The 20,419-nt window shown below is 62.9% G+C and overlaps 1 protein-coding gene across 5 annotated transcripts in view; it reads left to right on the plus strand.

The window, feature by feature from the left end:
- The window catches only part of BRD1 (bromodomain containing 1), a 30,619-nt gene extending 10,511 nt beyond the window's left edge, over nucleotides 1-20,108 (plus strand). Inside the window, exons 3-12 of one of the 5 annotated variants that reach the window (XM_065886810.1) lie at nucleotides 3,758-3,889; nucleotides 4,245-4,373; nucleotides 4,712-5,024; nucleotides 6,505-6,765; nucleotides 11,476-11,970; nucleotides 17,869-18,004; nucleotides 18,419-18,546; nucleotides 18,855-18,964; nucleotides 19,151-19,305; nucleotides 19,925-20,108. In XM_065886810.1, the coding sequence (XP_065742882.1) occupies nucleotides 3,758-3,889; nucleotides 4,245-4,373; nucleotides 4,712-5,024; nucleotides 6,505-6,765; nucleotides 11,476-11,970; nucleotides 17,869-18,004; nucleotides 18,419-18,546; nucleotides 18,855-18,964; nucleotides 19,151-19,305; nucleotides 19,925-20,108 (2,043 nt within the window). The remainder of the gene's footprint in view (nucleotides 1-3,757; nucleotides 3,890-4,244; nucleotides 4,374-4,711; nucleotides 5,025-6,504; nucleotides 6,766-11,475; nucleotides 11,971-17,868; nucleotides 18,005-18,418; nucleotides 18,547-18,854; nucleotides 18,965-19,150; nucleotides 19,306-19,924) is intronic. The other 4 variants (XM_065886815.1, XM_065886812.1, XM_065886811.1 and 1 more) reach the window with 4 other exon arrangements.
- The last annotated feature ends 311 nt before the right edge of the window (nucleotides 20,109-20,419 follow it).

Here is a 20,419-nt window from a genome sequence, read left to right on the forward strand (position 1 = left end):
AGTGCCATCTGAGTCCCCTCCCCCGAGACGTGGCACAGGCCTCTGTGCAGACGCAGTGCTGCCGCCCTTGTTTGCTCGGGTGGACCTTGCACACCAAGCGGCTCCCTGAACCCTGGGCTGCGGCTACGGTGGACGTGCGCACAGAGGGGCCGGGAGGTGCCGCGTCCTGAGCCCTGCTGGCCTGCCGGCTGCTCCGCTGTCCTGCGCCCGCCTGCCCGCTCCATCCAGCGTCGGGACCGCTGGCTGCTTGTGTTGGCCGTGCTGCCGACCCTGAGGGCCAGGGGCGCCCGTGCTCACCCGTGGGGGCCTGGCCCCTGGGGCTCACCCTCAGCCTTCCGTCAGACCCGGGCCTTATTTAGTGGCGCCCTGCGCGCTCCTCCCTCCTCCGCATCGGGCCCGGAGTTCGGGTCTCGGTCAGGGCTGTGTCGGAACACGTGCCCGTGGGCCGGGAGGGCCAGCTGTGGGCTGGGGGCCGTTCAGGAGGCTGCAGGGCTGGAACCATGGGGACTGAGGTCGGCTGGCTTGCTTGGGTGCTGTCTCGGGAGCCCCAGGAAAGGGGGGCAGGGGCGGGGGCCCAGAGTCTGCAGGCCTCTGGGGTGGCAGGTAAGCAGGCGTCGCAAGATGGGGGCAGCGAGGCAGGACGGAGGGCTTCGTCCTCGCCTGGGTGACGGCAGAGAAATGGGAGACGTGGAGAATGCAGCCCCAGGAGTCTCGTCTCGGGGCCCTGCGGGGGCGCAGGGTGAACTGCGCTGGGAGTGGCGGCCCGGGGCCTATGTGGTTGCCCGTGGGACCTGGGCTGGGTTTGGGGGCAGGAAGCTGGGGGGTTGGGGGCGTGTGCACACGAGGGGCCTGCCTGCACCTCAGGGGAGTGGGGTGGGGGGTCACTCCTGGTGGAGCATGTGCTCTCAGGAGGCTGGCACGAGGGTTCGAGACCAGTCGTGTTGTATTCCCATCCTGCCCCACACGAGGTAGATTTGTAACGATGGGAGGATTCACCCACAGGAAACGGGAAAGGGAAGCGTCAGCTCTCTTGGCAGAAGGAATTGGGAGGAACCACAGAGATCTGGGTCCTTATGACTTACACTGAGCCCTGAGGTGTACCTTGGCTTGGCCAGGAGAGGGCTCTGACTGGGTCGTATAGAGCCCAGCTGTGTGGCCTGTGTGGGCAGGGACACGGACGCGGGGCGGCCTGCCACCCGCCACGCTGGGGACGTGAGCTCCCGCTTCGTGGGAAGGACAGGAGGCGGACGGGTGGAAGGGCGGCACCCAGCTCCTTCTTCCATCGCGTTCTAGCAAAGGTTGACTTGTGCGGACGTCCGAAACATTAATGTTCCACACGGGACGTTCAAGGCTTGGTGTGATTTTTGATGTTCTTTGAAACCTTAAAATTACTTGGTATTAGAGGTTAAGCTGACTCATTTAGCCCTGAGCCGGGGCCTGGAAGGGGGCAGGTGCAGCCCTTCCCTCCCGTGGCCGCCTTCTGGTTGGGGACAGACAGACAGATGGAATGAGCTGGCCTGGGGCAGACGAGGCGCCTCGGGTTGTTGGGTGCTGCCTCCTCGGTGGTCTGTTCAGAGCGGGTCCCCTTGGCAGTGACCCTCCCTGGAGCCTGGCCTCCACCATCCTGCAGAGCCTGCTGGGGGTGAGGGCCTGCAGTGAGTGCTGGGGTGGGGTGTGGCTCCTGTCCCTCCTGTCCTGCCTTTGAGCGAGCATGCCCGCCCCCTCAACCCCGATGCGCCCCCTGGCGGGAGAGCGTCCCCTGCCCGCTCTCTGGTGGCTTTGGGAGAACACGGTTGTCCTGCTCTGCTGGGGCAGGGCCACTCCTGTCTGCCTTGCTGCCGCTGGCGTCAGCGTCAGGGGCCGGGGTGGCTATCCCTCAGGGTCTTTAGGCCCTTGGTGATGTCTGGGGAGTTGGGTGCGTGTGCCAGGGCCTCACCCCGCAGAGCTGGCCTGCCCTGTGCCTCCAGCACAGGGTTTTGATCTGACCTAGGTGGTCCTGACCCTGGGCGGGGGAGGGTCCTGGCCGTCTCCCTTCCAGGCAGTGGGTGTCCTCCCCTCCTTTGTTGGGTGGACCTCGGCTTGATTGCAAGCTGTCCTCTAAGATCCTCTTTCCTGAGAGTTTTTTGGAACCAGAAATGGCTTCATTACCGCCCCAGTTTATGGAACTTCCCAGGGTTGGTTTTAGGTGAAGTAAGACCACTTGAGCAGAGTCAGAAACTCAGGCCCTTTTGTGCAGAAGAGGTGTGGGCCTCAGTCAGGTCCTGCCAGCAGGTTCCTGTGTGGTGGGGCCGTTGTATGCGGGGAGAGCCGCCCTTGGCGGCCCTTCAGTCCTGCAGCCGGGCGGTAGCGGGCAGTGCGCACAGCAGATGGGCACCAGGGGCTTGTTGGGGCTTACCTGCCTTCCTCTCCCTCATTATCAGCTAAACATCCTTTAGCTGATATTTTCGGTGTCTATTTCAGACTAACGGACAAGGTGATTTTCAGATGCTCTTGGGGAATTTGGTTTTCTAAGCCCACCTTTCAGTGTATTTATTTACTGGCTTTGTTCATACAGCCGATGTTACTGTTAACTCCTGGTTGATGCCTGAGAATTTCAAATAACGTAAAAACAAGCCCAGTGATTGGAATCTGGTGGAGCCTGGAGGACGCCTGGCGGAGAGGAGGCCCAGGGCCAGCCCACGTCCCCGCACCCGGCCTCCTGGGCCTCGCTCTGCTGCGTTTCCCTGTAGAGCGAGAAGAGAGGTGCCTTGCAGCTCGTCATTGGTTCTTTGCCTTCAGACGCCAAGGTCCTAGAGGGCAGTGTCAGCCCCTGTGTGGTGGCCTCAGGGTTGATCCTCACCGTTTCCGCCCTCGGGGCAGAGCGCCCCCTGCTGCCAGGTTCAGGCTTCGGACTGGGATAGGACTGCGTAAGCGTCGGGGGCCGGACTCCGCCTGCTGGCTGTGCTGTTTCCGCTCTGTCTGGATGGGGGTGGAAACCCGAGGGGCAGAAGGGACCGGGGAGAGAAGAGGGCCTGAGCGTTGTGCCGGCATCAGTGTTCCAGCAACAGTGCCGGCGCTGCTGCCTTAGCTGAGGCTGGAGGTGCGTGTGTCCACGACGGCAACAGGGAAGGGGAGCCCCGTGCATAAAGTCGGACTCGGCTTTGGGACTGCTGTAATCGGGAGGGCCCCAGACACCCGCTGGGAGCCTTAGCGGGGCTGGTGTGGGAAGGTGAGGAGCCCGACTGCCCCTTCCTCCCGGAGCTGTGGGCCGGCAAGCCTTCAGCTGAGATGCCGGCACAGGGTGGGCTGAGCCTGGGCATGTGGGCTTCCTGGTGGTGTCGGGCGCAGGCGGTAGAGGGTGGGCGCCTGGGGCTGGGGACGGGCAGCAGTCCTGACCCTCCGGGAGGAGCGCGCTGAGGGCCCAAGCGCCTGCGCAGCGCTGGGGCGGGAAGGAAGTGAGGACGTGCGCGTGGGGGGGCTGGGCGGCCTGGCTGGGCGAGGGTCTTGGGAGCGCCTAGCCGAGGCTGCCCAGAGAGCGCGCCGCGCCGCCCGGGCGGCCAGGTCTCTCCACCGGCGTGCCCTGGTCCCCAGCCCTCGCTGCTCAGCCCCATCCCTCCCCGCCAGCGCTGGCCTGGAGATGGGCTGGCAGGGTGCGCGCGCGTGTCCCCAGGAAGGACGTGCGCGGGGCCGAGACGCTGGGGAGGTGGCGCCTGGGCCTTGGAGCCCTTCCTCGGCGGGTCTGTGCGGGGGACGAGGCCGACTCCATTCCTCTCCTCAGAGAGAAAACGACGAGGAGATTCAAGCTGCCAAAGAGAAGCTAAAGTACTGGCAGCGGCTGCGGCACGACCTGGAGCGCGCGCGCCTGCTCATTGAGCTCCTGCGCAAGCGCGAGAAGCTCAAGAGGGAGCAGGTGAGGCCGCGGGGGCGGGGCGTCCGGGGGCGGGGCGGGGCGTGCAGCTGCTTGTCCCCTGGGCCTGCAGTCCTCGCCCCCTGCCTCCTCCAAGCCGTCCTCCCTGGTGAGGGGTGCTGGCCGGGTGACCGTCGCCCTGGGTGCGGGGGGCTTTGGGGGGGTGGCACTGACCTGTCTTGAAGGAGGCTGGCTGGCCTGGGGTGGTGTGGTGTCCATTGCGGTCCCGGGAAGCACGGGCAGGAAGGGGCGCCGTGTGTGCCCGTAAAGTGGGCCCCGTCGGCCACAGGGCGGTGTTGAGCGGCTTCTCAGCGGGAGGGTCCCCTCGGGCCCTGAGACCGCGTGTGCTGGCCCCCAGGTGAAGCTGGAGCAGGTGGCCCTGGAGCTGCGGCTGACCCCGCTCACCGTGCTGCTGCGCTCCGTGCTGGACCAGCTGCAGGAGAAGGACCCGGCCCGGATATTTGCCCAGCCAGTGAGCCTGAAGGAGGTGGGTGTCCTCGCCCTCGCGTTCCCTTTTCTTCCTCATGTCTGCGGTGACCAAAGGGACGAAGAAAGAGCCCTTCCCAGTGCGTGTCTGCCCGGCCGGGGGTTGGGTTCCTGCGTTTGTGCTTTAGGGGCCTTGGCTGGGAGGGTCCTTGGAAGGACCCAGGCTTCAGTTTGGTGTGTCTCACTGCTGCCACTCGGTACTGTGTGAGCATTGTGTGGGTGCGTGTGTTCATGTGTGTATGTGCACGTGTGGCTGCCTTACGTGGCAGCTGTGCTGGTTATGTAGCACGAATGAATCCTGTTTTGTCTGTAAACGGCTGTTTTCTTTCCTGGAATCAGGTTCCGGATTATCTGGATCACATTAAACACCCTATGGACTTTGCCACGATGCGGAAACGGTTAGAAGCGCAAGGGTACCGGACTCTCAGGGAGTTGGAGGAGGACTTTGACCTCATCGTGGACAACTGCATGAAGTACAACGCCAAGGACACGGTGTTCTACCGGGCGGCCGTGCGGCTGCGTGACCAGGGTGGCGTGGTGCTCAGGCAGGCCAGGCGCCAGGCCGACAGCGTCGGCTTCGAGGAGGCCTCAGGGATGCACCTGCCCGAGCGGCCCCCCGCGGCCCCCCGGCGGCCTTTCTCCTGGGACGACGGTAAGCGCGGCTGTCCGGGAACAGGCGGGAGGGTGCTCCCCCCGCAGACGCCGTGCGGGTAGGCCCAGGAGAAAGGGGGTGGGAGCCACACACTGACTTGAGGCTTCCTAGTAGCCTCGTGAAAAGGCGGGAAACAGGCGAAACTTATTTTAGTGGTGTGTTTTTAACCCACCGTGTCTCACGTGGCGAATTTAACGTGTAAATGACATAAAGACTGCGGAGGGTCGCGTCCACTGGCTTCTCATTTCCTCTTTGCCACGTAGTGTGTATTTTACAGTCAGTGCATCTCTGTTCAGGGCAGCCACGTTTCAGGGTCCCACTTGAGAGAGACGCGTGGCCTGTGGCCCCGAGCAGGACGGCCTAGGTCGGCCTGATACAGACCAGGAAGCAGTGTAGCCGGGGCCTTGGGCCCATGTGGGCCCTTACGGACTTGGGAGGGCGTCTGTGGCCAGAGCAAGGCTGTCGCTGTGCTTGGAAGTTAGCAGGGCACAGGCACGGGGCCCTCTCCCCGGCGGTGCACTCCTTGCGCCGTGGCCTTGGGGGGCCTGCCGTCCGCTGACTCGTCCGACCCTTGGAAGCTGCTGCCTTGCTGCACGGCTCTGCCCCCACAGGAGCCCTGGGCGGGCAGGGGCGCGGGACTGCGGAGGTCAGGCCTTGCAGGAAACAGCCGGGCGAGCCACCACAAGTGCTTGCGTGTGCCTCTGCACCCAGGTTTCACTGAGGATAGAATTAGGGATGCAAAGTCTAATCCGCTCCTCCTTCAGCATTGGGGTGGCACGAGGGAGGACCAGACGCTGTGGTGAGGCTCCTCAAGTGACGTGCCTTCTGTTTCCGTGAACCTTCTTATGTGCGGGCTTTTGTCGGGATGCTTTCTGCTGTGTTTCCCTATACCGTCGTCTCGTTCCCTTCGTGGACGAGGTGGTGCTTTAGTAAAAGATTTGCCTGAGGGGGGAGGTGTGTTCCTTTGTCTGGACTGCCGGGCACTGCCGTTTTTGTCCCAGTTTTATCTGCAGGGGCTTCTGTAGACTCGTTTTGTTTCTTGCCTGCTTCTCACTGATTTAAGATAATCTGTGCTTTATGAATTTTGGTGTTTGGCTGAAATGGAAATTGCTAGCGGTTTTTGTAGTAAATGTGCCCCAAACTCCAAATTATCTGTGAATTTTGCAGCCCAGTTTTAGAAAAGCCAGACGGCAGCCTGGGCCCGAGACTTGAGGTCAGACATCAGTCGCGATGCGCAGACGCCCCACGCTGGTGCCCTCGGGGAGTCCACACCTCCCTTGGGCCCTTTCTCGGAGTCCTCGCTCGGCCTGGGCGGCTGGTCTCAGCAGGAGGGCTTGGCGTCCCTGGGCACCGCCCCTGCTCCCGTGTACGCCCCTGGCGGCGGCCCTCGTGGGCGCCATGCGCAGATGGGGGCCCGGGGCTCCCCGGCAGGGCCGGCCGGGTGGTCTGAGGCTTCTGATGGCCGTGCCTCTGCTTCCAGTGGACAGGTTGCTGAGCCCGGCCAGTAGGGCCCACATGGTCCTGGAGGAGCAGCTGCGGGAGCTGCTGGACATGCTGGACCTCACGTGCTCCATGAAGTCCAGCGGGTCGCGGAGCAAGCGGGCCAAGTTGCTGAAGAAGGAGATCGCCGCTCTTCGGAGCCAGCTGAGCCAGCAGCACAGCCAGCCCCCGGCCGCCGAGTCAGGTACTGCAGGCTTTGAAGAGGACGGTGCTCAGCTGGGGCAGGAGACCGGGGAGGAAGGTAAGCACGCTCGGGGGCGCGGGCCAGGAGCGCTCGGAAACCTCCGGGCACACGCCGGGCCGTCCGTGCCGTCCGCGCCGCGTTTGGGCACTAACGAGAGTCTGGGGCGTGGAATGAGACTTTTTTCTCAGCTTGGTTCCGGAAAACTATTTCAGGAGCACCGTCTATGTCGTCTGCAGCCTTGCCAGGGTGGTTGGAGAGTGACGGGGGGCCCCGACTGTGTGTCGGTTCAGGAGAGTGGAGCAGAGTCGTTGCACCGGGTGCCTGGTGACCTGCGCGGGGTGCGCTCAGCCCTCACTGGCTCGCTTCTGGGAGGGCGGAGGGCCTGGGGGGTGCGAAGGTCCCTCCTGTGCTCCGTCGTGGGCCGAGCGTGTGGGGCACAGGGCTGGGCCGGACGCGCGCCCAGAGGAGCCCCCTCCCCGGCAGGACGGGCCGTGGATGCCAGTTCAGCCTGGGCTCTGGGAGGCGCCCTCCGGGGGCTGGAGCTCTAGGGCGGGCCGAGGGCCGCCCCTCATGCTCTCCTTGCCTCGCCTGAGGGTCAGCACGTTTCAGGCAGCGACAGAGGCCGTGGAGTCAGACTCCCTGCCAACACAGCAGTTGGCAGCTGTTTTACGGTCTTTCTGATTTTTTTCTCCACCGCGTCCAGATAAGAATAACAAAGACATTGATCAAACCAGACGCCAAGTTGTTCTCCAGCTTATCTTCTTAAAAGAGCTGAGGTGTGCTGCGGACGGGTGCCAGCCTTGCGGGCCTGCCGTGTCCTGGCGGTGGCCGCGTGTGCCTCTGCATGGGCCCCCGTGGGCTGGCGCTGGGCCTCCCCCGGCGGAGCAGTGTCCTGCGTGTCTCCCTCCTGTTTTCTCCAGTTGCCTGAGGCAGCAGTGGGGCCGGAAGGACCTGGAACCCTGAGCTCTCTCTTCCCTTAGAGAGCGACCCTGAGTCGCTCCTGCAGACTTTTGCTCGCGATGGCCTCTCTGGTGCATGGCTGCGCTGTCAGCTACAGGCTCTGCAGCTTCTCCTGGGTTCTGGGAGTTACGTCAGGTCCGTAGAGTCTGGGGGAGCCTCCCTGCCGCCACCTGCGCCGGCCCTGCCTCTTGGGGTTCTGGTTCTGAGGAGCACTTGCCCAAGGGGACCTTCGACAGCCGGGCCTACCTGGGTTCCCGGGCTGTGCCCCCTTCTGTGCCTTCAGGGGTCCTCGGGGTGCAGGGTGGGCCTGGAGCGTGGGTTCCGGCATGGGCACCTGCTTGCCTGCCAGCTGGCCCCTTCCCGCTGCTCGAGCTGCCCCTCCGGCTGAGGGCACGCGTTTCTCTTCTTGTGCAAAAGAGTGGGTTGGGGGGAGAATGTGTCGACAGGTTGGTCCGCCATCGGCTTCTGAGCTCTCCTGCTGGGCGGGCGTCCCCGGCGGCCCCTCTCGCTGTTCCGTGGGGCCGGCCCACATCGGAGGAAGCAGGTGGAGGCGCGGCAGATGTGAGCAGGGAGGCCTGGAGCTGTGCTGGTTAGGAGCGACACGTGGAAGGAGAGGTGTGGGTGGAGAGGAGAAACAGCCGGGCTTGTCAGGGAGGGTGGGGGCGCCCCCCGTGAAGAAGCGGCGTGGCCTCCAGACGTTGGGGCTGGGGTCGTGTGGATGACACAGAGGTTGGCGGAGGCGGCGGAAGCAGCCGTTTGTGAGCGAGTGTAGAAACGTGTACTTGGGATCACCGTCCCGGGGCAAAACTCAAGAATCTTCTGAAAGACTCAGGACCACAATATCAATCCGTCACGCTTGAAAGAGTGGTGATTTCTCAACATCAAACACGGTCTTAGTTGTGATTTAATGTTCACAGGTTTCCGTTGGAAACCTGAGCAGGGAGGAGACGCTGGCGTCAGGCGCCAGGCAGGGGCGGCGGGCGTGGGGCTCCGCGCACCTTGGGGCGGGCGCCCGCGGACTCTGCCCGCGGTCTGTGTGGTGCTGGTGTGGGGCCGTCAGCCGGGGAGCCTCGTGCCCGGGTCGTCGGTTTCACACACGGTGAAGTTTCCGTCGAGCAGCGGGGTGGGGCAGGGCAGTGAGGACGGCGTGGCCGAGGCCGTGGGCCTGGGTCGCTGAGCGGCCTCTGCCTCTAGCTGTCGGGGCTTTGGTCCAGTGTCGGGTTCGAGCCCTGTCTCCGCTGTTTTAAGACTGCGCCCGTCTCTTTCCCTGGAGGCTCCAGAGGGGCTGCCAGGGTCAGCTGGAGGCTGGACGGTGCAGTCACGCTCGAGAGAGGACAGGGGCCCCTGACTCGGGAGGGTTGGTGGCGCGGTGTCCAGACAGGTGCCTCGCTGGGTCCCCAGGCCGTTTGTGGCTTTGGTTTGGAAGCGTCTCTTGGGCGGGTTGGCGCCACGGGTGTGGACGGTGGAGAAGCTGCCCTGCAGACGCCCCGAAGCAGTGGGGCAGGTGGGGTGCCCCGAGTGGAGCCGCCGGGCTGTTCTGTGTGGGATGAGCTCCGTGAACAGGATTTCAGGCGCTCTGCATTCGTTGATGCCACGAACGAAGAGCGTGGGCTCTGGAAGTTAATCGAGCGTTTTTCACGAGCGCTTAAGCAGCGTGTGATTGTTCGCAGCCAGTGACTGTACACGGACTTGCGCTCTCGTGTCGGCTCCGTGTGCACCCCCCACGCCCCCCCCAGGGCCCTGCCTGGCACCTGCTCTGAGCGTGGCGAGCGCAGCGGGGTCATTGGTCACGGTGCTTTCTGTCCTCGTCTGACGGACGAGGGCACGGAGGCTCGGGGCCAGTGGCCTGCGAGGGTCCCGCAGCTGGTGGTGGGGGTGGTTTGCACCGGGCCACCTGAGCAGCTTCTGTCCTTGACGCCCACTCTGCTTCTGCGCGGCCCCCAGAGGCCTGGGACATGCCTCTGTGAGCCGCCCCGGCAGACTGCAGGGCCCTGTGCCATAGCGTAGCCTTCAGGGAGGGGGAGGGTCGGGTGGCCCCTCTGAAGAGCCCCCCCCGTTCCCCGCGGCTGGCACAGGCTGGGTGTGGGCGCAGTCCGCCGTGGACCACGTGGTCCCGGGCCTCGTGTGCGGGCGGCCAGGGCCGTGGGCGCCTGCGGGGGGCTGCTGCCCCAGCAGGAGCGGCCAAGCCTGGGGGTGGGGCCTGAGGTGGCCTAGTGCGCTTGCTGAGTGCAGGGGCCTGGCGGGGGGCGGCACTGCCACCCCTGCGTCCCCCTGCCTGCCGAGGCTGCGGCAGGTGCTGACGCCTTGGTGTCAGGTCAGCACGAGAGCCCCTGTGGGTCTGGGGGGCAGGTGGGGGAAAGGGAGGGAGGAGGGCCCCACCCCTGGGAAGATGCCCTTGGCGTTCCTAGTGAGTGACAGGAAGCCTCCCAGCGGTCACTCTGCATGTCCCTAGTTCCCACCTGGTCAGTGTTCCCCACGTGGTCACGAGCAGCGGGCGGGGGAGGTTCCTCACCAGCCGCGCCGGCAGTGGGCCTCAGGCCCTAGCGTTTGCATGCGAGATGAGTCAGTGTCTCCTTCTGAAACTGACGCTTCTAACAGCTTTTGGTCCAGGAGAGGCTCTCTGCTCATTTTCTGAGTCGCTGTCACGTGCTTTAACAGGCTTTGAGTGGCGTTTGAAAGCGAAGGCCCCTCTGGGGCAGAGCCTGACCACAGCTGCCTGGGCAGAGCGCTCCTGCAGTTCCGTGCCACCCTCCTGGGCTCCGAGCCTGGCTGGCTCTCCTCACCATAAGTTGGGAGAATTCTCGAAACATTTGCTCAGAGACGTAAACGAACCTTAGAAGTTGTGTAGCTTTTCACTTTCAGAATGACTTTGGATTTAAAATATTAACCTTATGTGTTCTAGACGGTTTTGGGGAGATGTGCAGGTTTCATAAAATAGAAACTCTACTCTGTGATGATACGTACTACTTAGTGTCCTTCTGGTTTTATGTCATACATCCTGAAGCCAGTATCAGCCTTGCCTGGAGAGAAACCTCGGTGGCTTTTATCCCAGAGGGTGTGCCCGCCCCGGCCAGCCCCGTCCTCCCTGGAGAGGCTTCTCCAGCCTCTCGGGGCGCGGGGCTGACAGGCCGGCTCTCAGGCGTCTTGTTTCCATGTTAGTAACTTTTAAAGCCTTTTTCTTAAGAGGTTAAAACAGTCTTTGTCCAGAGGTTGTGTTTTTATATTTAAAGTCAGACTTAGAAGAAAGAACGTAGGTTGTAATGTCTCTGGAGGTGGCACAGAAGTTAGTGTATCTGAGAACAGAGTGGGAAGTGTTCCTGCTCTCCTGGATCGTTCGCAGCCACTCACCACTCCCTGGTTTTGACACGACTTAAGAGTGCCCTGGTCAGAAGTCAGGTCTGCGTGCTGTTTCCTCTGTCTGCTAACCTTGTGGACCAGGTCAGGACTGTGGGAATGCCCGCTTAGAGCCCCTTAGTTACGTGAAATATTTTCCTTCCTCAAGGTAAGTGGATGTTGATTGCAGAAACTGTCATGAACTCGAATGATGACTTGATGCTGGCACACGTGCGGTGGTCTTCAGGGTTGTCTTCAGAGGGTAACTCTGGACACCTGGGCGCCAGGCGCCGCGGCCTCGGTGTTAGGGAAACGCACACAGGGTGACCCGCGGCTGCTTGCAGACAGTTATGTGTGATGCTGTGTTTCCTTAATTGAATTAGTATTTCGGTGGACTTCACATTTATAGTAAGTTTTATAATAGATTTTATAATTATCAGTTTTCAAAAATCACTTTATTTATAATTTTTTCAGGAGATAAATCTCCCCCTAAACTTGAACCATCAGATGCATTACCTCTTCCTTCAAACTCGGAGACTAATTCAGAACCACCAACCCTCAAACCAGTAGAACTCAACCCAGAGCAGAGTAAACTATTCAAAAGAGTCACATTTGGTAATGAATCACATAGCACTTGCACTCAGAGCGCACTGGTAATCGGACACCCTCCAGAGCCCACCCTCGCCAGTAGTGGCGATGCGCCGGCGGCGGCCTCCGCGGTGGCGGAGCCATCAAGCGATGTAAACAGACGCACTTCTGTTCTCTTCTGCAAATCGAAAAGTGTAAGCCCCCCAAAGTCTGCCAAGAACACTGAAACCCAGCCAACTTCTCCTCAGCTAGGGACCAAAACCTTTTTGTCTGTAGTCCTTCCGAGGTTGGAGACTCTTCTGCAGCCAAGAAAAAGGTCGCGAAGCACCTGCGGCGATTCCGAGGTGGAGGAGGGGTCCCCGGGAAAGCGCCTGGACACAGGTAAGTGCCGCGCCGGCCGCGTTCTGTCTCGGGGCGGGGCGGGGGTGGGGGGCGGGTGTGCCAGCAGCTTCGGTGTTTTGCACCTCGTTGTCCACGTGAGAAGACAGATGGTGTTCTTCTTTGAGAAGCCCTGGATCATAAGTCTGAGGTGGCGCCACCTTGGGGGGCCTGGGCGCTGGGGGCCCTGCGCGTCCCTCCCCTTGGAGAGTCTGGACCCAGGCCGGCTTCCGAGCGTGGCTGGTGCTTGGCTGTGCTGTCCGTGTGGGCAGGTCCAGGTGCGGCAGGTGACGGCGGGCGTCCCGCAGGCCTCCCTTCTGAGGCCCACAGGGTCGGGGCTAAATGCGGCGTGTCACCCACTTGCTTAAAGCGTCCTTTGACATTTTCTCGCTGTCCTGTGTGGCTTGGTTGGTACACCCACGATGGGTTATCTCCTGCTGAGATAACACTTGAAAGTTTCTCATTTACTACTAAGCTTTTATGGCTTAAGCTCGTCTGATTAACTCACCCAGACATCCCTGTGCTGGCGCTCCGTCAGGAATTTCCCTCCAGCTTTGTTTGCAGGAGGCACCTTCCTGCTCTTTCAGAGCCAGTTTCCAGCCTTCCCGCCGGGAGGCGAGGGGTGTCTGTGCTGGTCGCCTAGCCGGTTGCCATCCGCGCCCCTCCACGGCGGCGGGCCCGCGGGGCTGTCTCCTGGGGGCGGTCTGAGCTCCCTTTGGTCCCGGACGTGGACCAGAGCCGGCTCGTGTCTGCCGCTGCTCTGTCTGCCGCATCCAGACAGAGAAGTGCGTCTCCTCCTCCGGCGCTTGACTCAGTTTGAGCCACGGGTCCGTGGGGCCGGCTGGGTGCCTCGGTCCCGGGCGTCCACCCTGGAGGGGCGGGCGGCTGCAGCCCGGCGTGCGGGGAGGTGTGTCGCCTGGCTGGCTGTCCTTCCACAGTAAACTTCTGCACACGTGATTAGGGTTATTGAAACGTTACATTTTGTGCTTTTAGTTCGATGGATCAATATCAAGTTGGTGTTTTTTGATAATTTGTTAAAACTTTATTTCTGAGTGCTGCCAGCTGCTTGAGTGTGTCCAGGGTACAGATACGGGGGAGCCTGTGTCAGTGCTCGGGGCTCCGTAACTAGCCTGGGGCCTTTCTCGGCCGAATTTAGCGAAAGAGCCTCGGCTTGGTTTTCAAGCGCACTGGAGGGTCCCGGCATCTGCACCGGGAGGCGAGTCAGGGCGTCGTGTTCTGGTGCAGCGTGCGCAGGGCACTGCGGTCAGGGGTCCCTGGCGAAGCTGGTGTCCGGGGGGTGGGCTGCCAGGCCCCGACGTGGCCCTCGCCGCCCGGCTGTTCCTCTGGAACCGTTGCCCCCCCCCCCCCCCCATGGGCCTTCAACCGCTGGGCTTTCGGGGCCCTCTTGGACTCCCTCACCAAAGGTCCCTTGTAGAAAATCACGTCCGCTCCTTCCGGTTTCCGTGTGTAGAAAATCACGTCCGCTCCTTCCGGCTTCCGTGTGTAGAAAATCACGTCCGCTCCTTCCGGTTTCCGTGTGTAGAAAATCATGTCCGCTCCTTCCGGTTTCAGTGTGTAGAAAATCACGTCCGCTCCTTCCGGTTTCCGTGTGTAGAAAATCACGTCCGCTCCTTCCGGTTTCCGCGGCTGAGCCGAGGATCTTGCCGGTGTTCGGTGGTGATGGTTGAGGCTGGGGGTTTCCCGCAGGCTTTGCATGAGGGCCGGGGTGCGTCCGAGGTGTCGACCCCTATGGCCTGGCTCAGACGGAGCCCTTTGCTTCCCATTCCAGAACGGCGGTGCCTGTAGTGGTGTGCGGTGAGTCCTCAGGGTCTGCTCGGCCCTCGACTGGCCCGTCGCCCGGGCGTCTTGTGGGCCCCGCGGCCGGGTCCCTTGCCCCGAGCGGCAGTCTTTGCAGTCTCGGGACTTGGGGTATTTCGAATCTTCTGTTCTCCAAGGGTCCGTCTGCGTGCTCTGCCTCGTAGGGAGCCCGCGGGTGTCCACAGTTTGCTGCAAGGCCTCCAGGTTAGGGTGAACCCCGCCTTGTTCCTTCCGGGCACTCAGGCCTCTCCTCGGAAGCGCCCGCGGGCGGCGTTGGCACGCTGGCTGCTGCTCCTGGAGCCGTGCCGCCAGGCCCTGCGTGGTCTCCCGGCTTCTTTCTGTGACCGCTGGCTCGTGGGCCCCAGGCCAGGACACCGTGCTGCCCGTCTCCTCGCCTGAGATCCCTGCACGCGGCTCCCGTCGTGCGCGTGGTGGGTCGCGTGCGCTTGCGTCTGTCGCCGTGTCTGCAGGCTGCTCGGGCAGGAGGCTGCTCTGCGGGGCCTGCGCTCCGACTGAACGGCTTTTTCGCTGGTTTCCAGGTTCTCGTTTTAACTACTTACTAACATGCTGGGTAGTTCACTTTTTGAATCCTAATTATTTTCTCTTACCTTGGACTGGAGTTCTGCTATGCGGTCATTTTGGAACGCAGAAGGATTCCTTCACCCTTGCGTTTCACGCAGTTCTTGTGGATGACATTGGAAGCATCCGTTCAGCCGCCCTCCAAACACAAACACAAACAGCAGCCCTCGGAGGAGCCGTGCCACCCCCGCCCCTCTGTAAGTCAGCCAGACGCCCGCCCTCCAGCTGGCTGGGACCTGGCTGGGACGTCGCTCGGCCTCCCCGTGGATAGGGTGACGATGCAGAAGGAAGCCTTGGGCCGAGGTGCCTGGAGAGCGTGCTGTGTCCACAGATGACTCGCGTGGATAGAGCTTCTGACCCGCCCTCGGCCGGCACAGGACCAGTCTGAGATGACCAGGGGCTCTGGGTTGGGCGCCGGGCTCGGGAAGGACTGTGCAGGCCACACACGGTGCCGGACCACGTGGCATCAGCCCCGTCTCCCCTCGCTGTCTGCTGTTAGCGCCTCCTGGCTCCCGCCGGGCCCGCCCGCCCTCGCTTGTCTCTCCTCTGGCTCCTTCTCCCGCTCGTACCGGGGCTCTCGGGGAGGCACAGTTCTGTCTCTGGTCGCCACGAGCGGACGTCTTGGCTGCGGGCCTGGGGGCGTCCCATGCTGGGCGTCCTGGCGAGCTTTGCACGCTGCTGCGTCTTCTTGGAGCCGGTCTGGGCAAAAGCAGGGTGTTGGGATCTTACTTGATGTGCTTCTGTGTTTTTATTGAAAAGTGGAAAAACGCATAAAAAATGCAATTCTGTTGCCAACAGTAAAAATAAAATCTTGGAGCCAAAATAACAGGCATGCCCTCTGCTCCGACAGGCCGGCTGCAGTCCCTGTGCCCACTGGCCCTGGCACTGTGTCGTGTGAGGGGACCCCTTGCGTCCACACCGTGTGGTGGCAGGGGGCGCAGCCGCTCCTGTCGCTGTGCCTCTTGCTGGGCTGCCGTCCAGGAGGTCTTCACGGCCCGGCGAGGGCGTGGCGGGGTGGACCTCGGGTGCCCGGCACCCCTGTGGGAGCACCTGGAGGCTTCTTGCCACCCGGCAGGTGCGAGGCGTTCAGGATGGAGGTCGCTGCAGCCACTAATGACCCGCGTTTCGGGAGGCCTGGGGGCGCCTGGACGGCCTTGAGCTGCAGCTGGGCTGGGGCTTCCCGCTCGGCAGGTCCTCCTTTGGGGCAGAGAAGGGGGTTTAGACTCCGGGGCGCCTCCTCTATCGCCCGAGGCGTCAGCCCTGATCCCCAGGGGCTCTGGGGGTGCATCTCATGTCTAGGGGGTGTTGGCTGGTCCCTGAAGGCACTTTTCACCGGGCACTAACCTGGCTCTCGGAGGCACTGCGGGGGCACCTGTGTCTGCCTGTGGCTCTGGGCCCACTTCTGTGCAGACCTGTGACCCTGCCCTACTGAGTGGCATTTCAGGTCTCTGCAGGTCTCTGGGTGGCGTGCGGTGGCTTGCGGAGGCTGGCCCTGCTCTGGCCACGCGGCCTCGTGCCCTTGGGCTTGTCTGCTGCTCAGTGCGTGACACGGGGAAAACCATACGTGACTAGCTGGTCACCCTGGGGGCGTGTGTCCTCTTGTTTCCCAGCTGAGGACTCCCCACCTCTGGGTCTTCTCCCCTGGTGTCACTTGTCACTGTGCGTGCCATGTGGGTGATGTCTGTGCTGTCTCCCGGGGACGACATGAGTGCAGGCTTGCTTGGTGCCCTGGAGCCGGGGCCACTCTCCCCTCTCCTTTCTCCGCAGTCAGGAGGCCTGTCCTTCGTCTGACCTTCACCACGCGTGTCCTGTGACGGGCGCCCTGCCCTTCCTCTTGCCCTTCCTGGCTGCCGCCTCCTGCCTTTGGATGGGGGGGGGGGGGGCGGGTCGCGGATGGCAGGCCCCATGCACTGCTCGCCCCAGCTCTTCCCAGGCGCCGGGTACCTGTCACGGGCGGTGAGACGCCCCGTCACCTTCTAGGGCCCCTCTTCCTGCTCTGCCAGGAGAGGCGGATGGGCAGCCTGCTTTGCCAGTGGGAGGTTGGGCGCAGGGGGAGGCTGTCCACGCTGGCTGTGCTTGGAGCAGCTTGGTGGCTGCGTGACCTTGACCCCTGGGCTGTCGCCACACGGTGCGTGTGGACCTGGCCCGGTGTCGGGTGCTGTCCTGGGCCCTCCCCGGAGGGTACAGGTGGGATCTTGTAGCAGCGCTGGTGCTGGGCTTGCGCCTGCGTGAGCGCGGCCCCTCCTGGTGGACCTGGGCCCCACGGGCTGGGACCGCCAGAAGCGGCCGTGGTTCAGCCCCGCAGCCTTGGCCCAGCCGCTCTGTTTCATGGGCCTGCCTTCCTGAGGTGGTTTGGTCCAAGTTCCGAAAAAGAGTGCAGCACCCGCCACTGCCTCCAGGTACTACTTATAAATATGGATTAGGTTTGAAACGGAAAACGCTAAGCTTTTCCTGTAGCCAGTGGTGTCACGTCTGACGGAGATGGAGCAGGACGTCTGACTGGCTCGCTTAAGGAGAGTCGGGGGGGCTTCGTTCCCTTCGGGAGCAGCAGGGCGCGCTCTGTTCCTGCGTTTGTACTTGCCAGCGGCTGTCTGTCTAGGTTTACTCACCTCCCTTTGTTTACAGCAAAGTAACGTGAAGCAGATGAGAATCCCCTGTAATCTGGCTTAACTACTTCAAAAATTTTTTGAAAAAATGGATTTAAAAATTTTTGAAGCACGAGGAATGGGATTCTCTTCTGGGGAAAAAACACGCCTTCCCTGCAGCCGCCGCACCCAGAGGGGCCGGGCTGGGCCTGGCAGCGCTGGACACAGGCGGCAGCTCGCGGCCCCTTCTGACCTGGGGTGTCCTTCCTGCCTCCTGCTGGCGTCAGACTTTTCGGGGGCAGGATGTGTGGTTTGGCGTTGAGATTTGCCTCGATTAAAACACTTCTCAGGTGCTAAGGTGAAGCCGTTGGCTTGTTGGGCTGCTTGGGGGTTCTGGCCCCCTGGTGGCGCGTCCTCACCCGTGTGCCTTGGTGCTGGTGGTCTCGGTGGCGTCTGGACACGGCGCCCACGTGAGCGAGATGCTTGTCTTGGATTTCAGGAGGTCGTGAGCGTTTTTGGGGGGTCCTGCTAGTGCTTTGTTTTGAAAGAAGGTTTTCCTTAGACATGGACGTGCTGATCCCCCAGAAGCCCGTGGCTCCCATCCCCCCACCCCCCGGGGGCCCCCCCCAGACTTGGGGCCTCTGTCGGCAGGCGTTGACCGTCCAGGAAGGAGTCGCGGGAGGTCCTCCTTGCCTTTGTGGGGCCTGTTTTTAAGAGCACCTTCTGGAGACCAGTGTGCCCTGACTTCGCCGTGGCTTGTCATCTCAGTTCGGTGCCCCTGTCCCCGTGTTCTGAGCGTGCTGGGTGCTGGGGTGGACAGGGCGCAATTGTCTGGTGTTGTCCCCGGTTTAGAGAGGGTGGTGGTGCGGGCACCTGCCGCGGGGAGCAGAGCTCAGGGCCGCGTGCGCCTGTGTTGCAGGGCTCACCAATGGCTTTGGGGCTGCGAGGGGCGAGCAGGAGCTGGGCGGCGCCCCGGGGAGAACGGCCGCGCCCCGCCGCCGCTGCGCCTCCGAGTCCAGCGTCTCCTCCAGCAGCAGCCCGCTCTGCGACTCCAGGTGGGCCCCGCCCCGAGCCGCCCGCCACCTCCCTCCCTCCCTCCCTCCCTCCCTCCCTCGAGGGCAGTGTCTCTTCCGCAGTGATCTGCTTTGTAGAATTTCACCAGAAGTGGGAAGGCAAACCCCATAGAAGTCTAACTTGAGTTACGTCTATACTTGGTGTTTTTGTGCTGAGTCTTGCCTTTAGCAAGTTGGTGGCTGGGAATTCCCTGGTGGTCCAGTGGTTAGGACTCTCACTGCCGGGCCCGGGATTGATCCCTGTTCGGGGAATTAAGATCCCACACAGTGGGGCCCAAAAAAAAAAAAGGTGGCCAGCACGGCCCTGCCGTCTCCCTTCCCTCCTGATCCCTCCCCGCCTCCCCTCGTGCAGGGCCCGCGGCCGGGCTCTGATGGGCCCCTCTTTCCCTCCTGAAGCTTTAGCGCGCCCCCGTGCGGCCGGGGCAAGCCCGCCCTGGTCCGCAGGCACACGCTGGAGGACCGCAGCGCGCTGATCTCCTGCATCGAGAACGGGAACTACGCCAAGGCAGCCCGGATCGCGGCCGGTGCGTCCACGCCCACCACCGCCTGTGCGCGGAGTGGGAGATGCTGGGGACCTGGGGGCCGGAGGCCTTAGAGCTGGGGGAGGGGTGGGGTGCAGGGCGACTTGGTGTCGCGGCTTGAGGGCGGGTGCGGAGTCCCTAAGCACCACTGTGGGCCGGCCTTCTGCCTCCCCCCGGCTCTCGCGCCCTCAGGCCGGGCCGGTCGCACCCCCAAGGCCCGTCTTGCCACCCTGGGGCGGCCTCAGCTGTGCAGCGTGTTGGGTCCCGGGGGCCCTGCCCTTCTGACTCCTTTCTCTCCCTCTTCTCCTTAGAAGTTGGTCAGAACAGCATGTGGATTTCAACTGACGCCGCGGCCTCCGTCCTTGAGCCCCTGAAGGTCGTGTGGGCCAAGTGCAGCGGCTACCCCTCGTACCCGGCCCTGGTGAGCCACGTGGCCGTGTCCCCGGGCCCTGGGGACAGGCGTCCTGTGACCACTTGCCGGGAGACGCACACGGGGGTGTCGGGGTGTGGGCGGAGTTCCTTGAGACCCCCCTCTCGTCAGGCCCTGGCCTGCTCCGGGGCACGGGGTGCGAGGGCTCCGCCGCGACCCCGTGTCCTCCCTCGGCAGATCATCGACCCCAAGATGCCGCGTGTGCCTGGCCACCACAACGGGGTCACCATCCCGGCGCCGCCGCTGGACGTGCTGAAGGTCGGCGAGCACATGCAGACCAAGGCGGACGAAAAGCTCTTCCTCGTCCTGTTCTTCGACAACAAGAGAAGCTGGTGAGTGCCCGCCGGGCCCTGGGTGGGTCTGTGTGGTCCCGACGGGCCTCCCACGGGCTCCCAGACCCCTGTGCTCTGCCAGCGGATGCCCCTGCCTTGGCCCCCGACGGGCCGCGGTCCAGACCCTGACCTGAGTGCTCGCGGGAACTGCCCCCCCGCCCTTCTGGCGCCAGGCTCGTCTGTCCTCTGCACCGTGGCCCTTTCTGTGCCCTAGGCTGCTCGGTGGGGAGCCGGCCGCAGTGTCCCGTGCGGCTCCATTGGGCTTGTGTGTCTTGCTGCCCCCTGACCCGGGCAACCCCCCTGCTGCGTTCCCTGTGGCTCAGTGGGTCTTCCGGACCCGTGGCCCCGCCCTCCACTCCTTGCCGTGTGAGTGCACGTGTCGTGCGTGTGCGTGCCCCTTGGTGGCCACTCAGGTATGGCGTGGACGGCTGAGGGCTGCTGCGGCCCCCCGGGAAGTGACGCTGAGTAGAGGAGGTGACCACTGATTGCGCGCTCGGGCGCTTTCCGAGATGCCACTTGGCCTGAAGTGCCCGACGGCGTGGAGGCTGGGTGTGTGTGCGGTGGCCGAGGGGCAGGTTGACACTGGCACAGCCTCACGGTGCATTCTCTTCCTTCAAAGGCAGTGGCTCCCGAAGTCCAAGATGGTTCCCCTTGGCATTGATGAGACGATAGACAAGTTGAAGATGATGGAGGGGAGGAACTCCAGCATCCGGAAGGCGGTGAGGATCGCCTTCGACCGCGCCATGAACCACCTGAGCCGCGTGCACGGGGAGCCGGCCAGTGACCTCAGCGACATAGACTGACGCGGCTGTGGCCTTGTCCATAGTGTCGATACGCTGTACATACTGTATATTCACCACTTAACTTATTCTGATTTTTAGGTGTAGTTTAATTCTTTCTCCCAGGGAGGGGGAGGTTTTATTTCCCAGTTTTCTACGAAATCATCCCTGCCTGGGCGCTCTGTGAATGGCGTGGGCGCGTCCCCCGAGTGCAGCTCTGTGCCCCTCACGGGTCACTCCAGAGGGCGCTGCCGGCGTCGCTTCCTTTGATCTGTAGCTGTTTTTTGTTTGTTTTTTTTTTTAAAGACTTTTGAATGTTTAATAATTTTGTAAAT

Source organism: Phocoena phocoena, chromosome 11 (genome assembly GCF_963924675.1).
Source record: "Phocoena phocoena chromosome 11, mPhoPho1.1, whole genome shotgun sequence".
Taxonomy (NCBI): domain Eukaryota; kingdom Metazoa; phylum Chordata; class Mammalia; order Artiodactyla; family Phocoenidae; genus Phocoena; species Phocoena phocoena.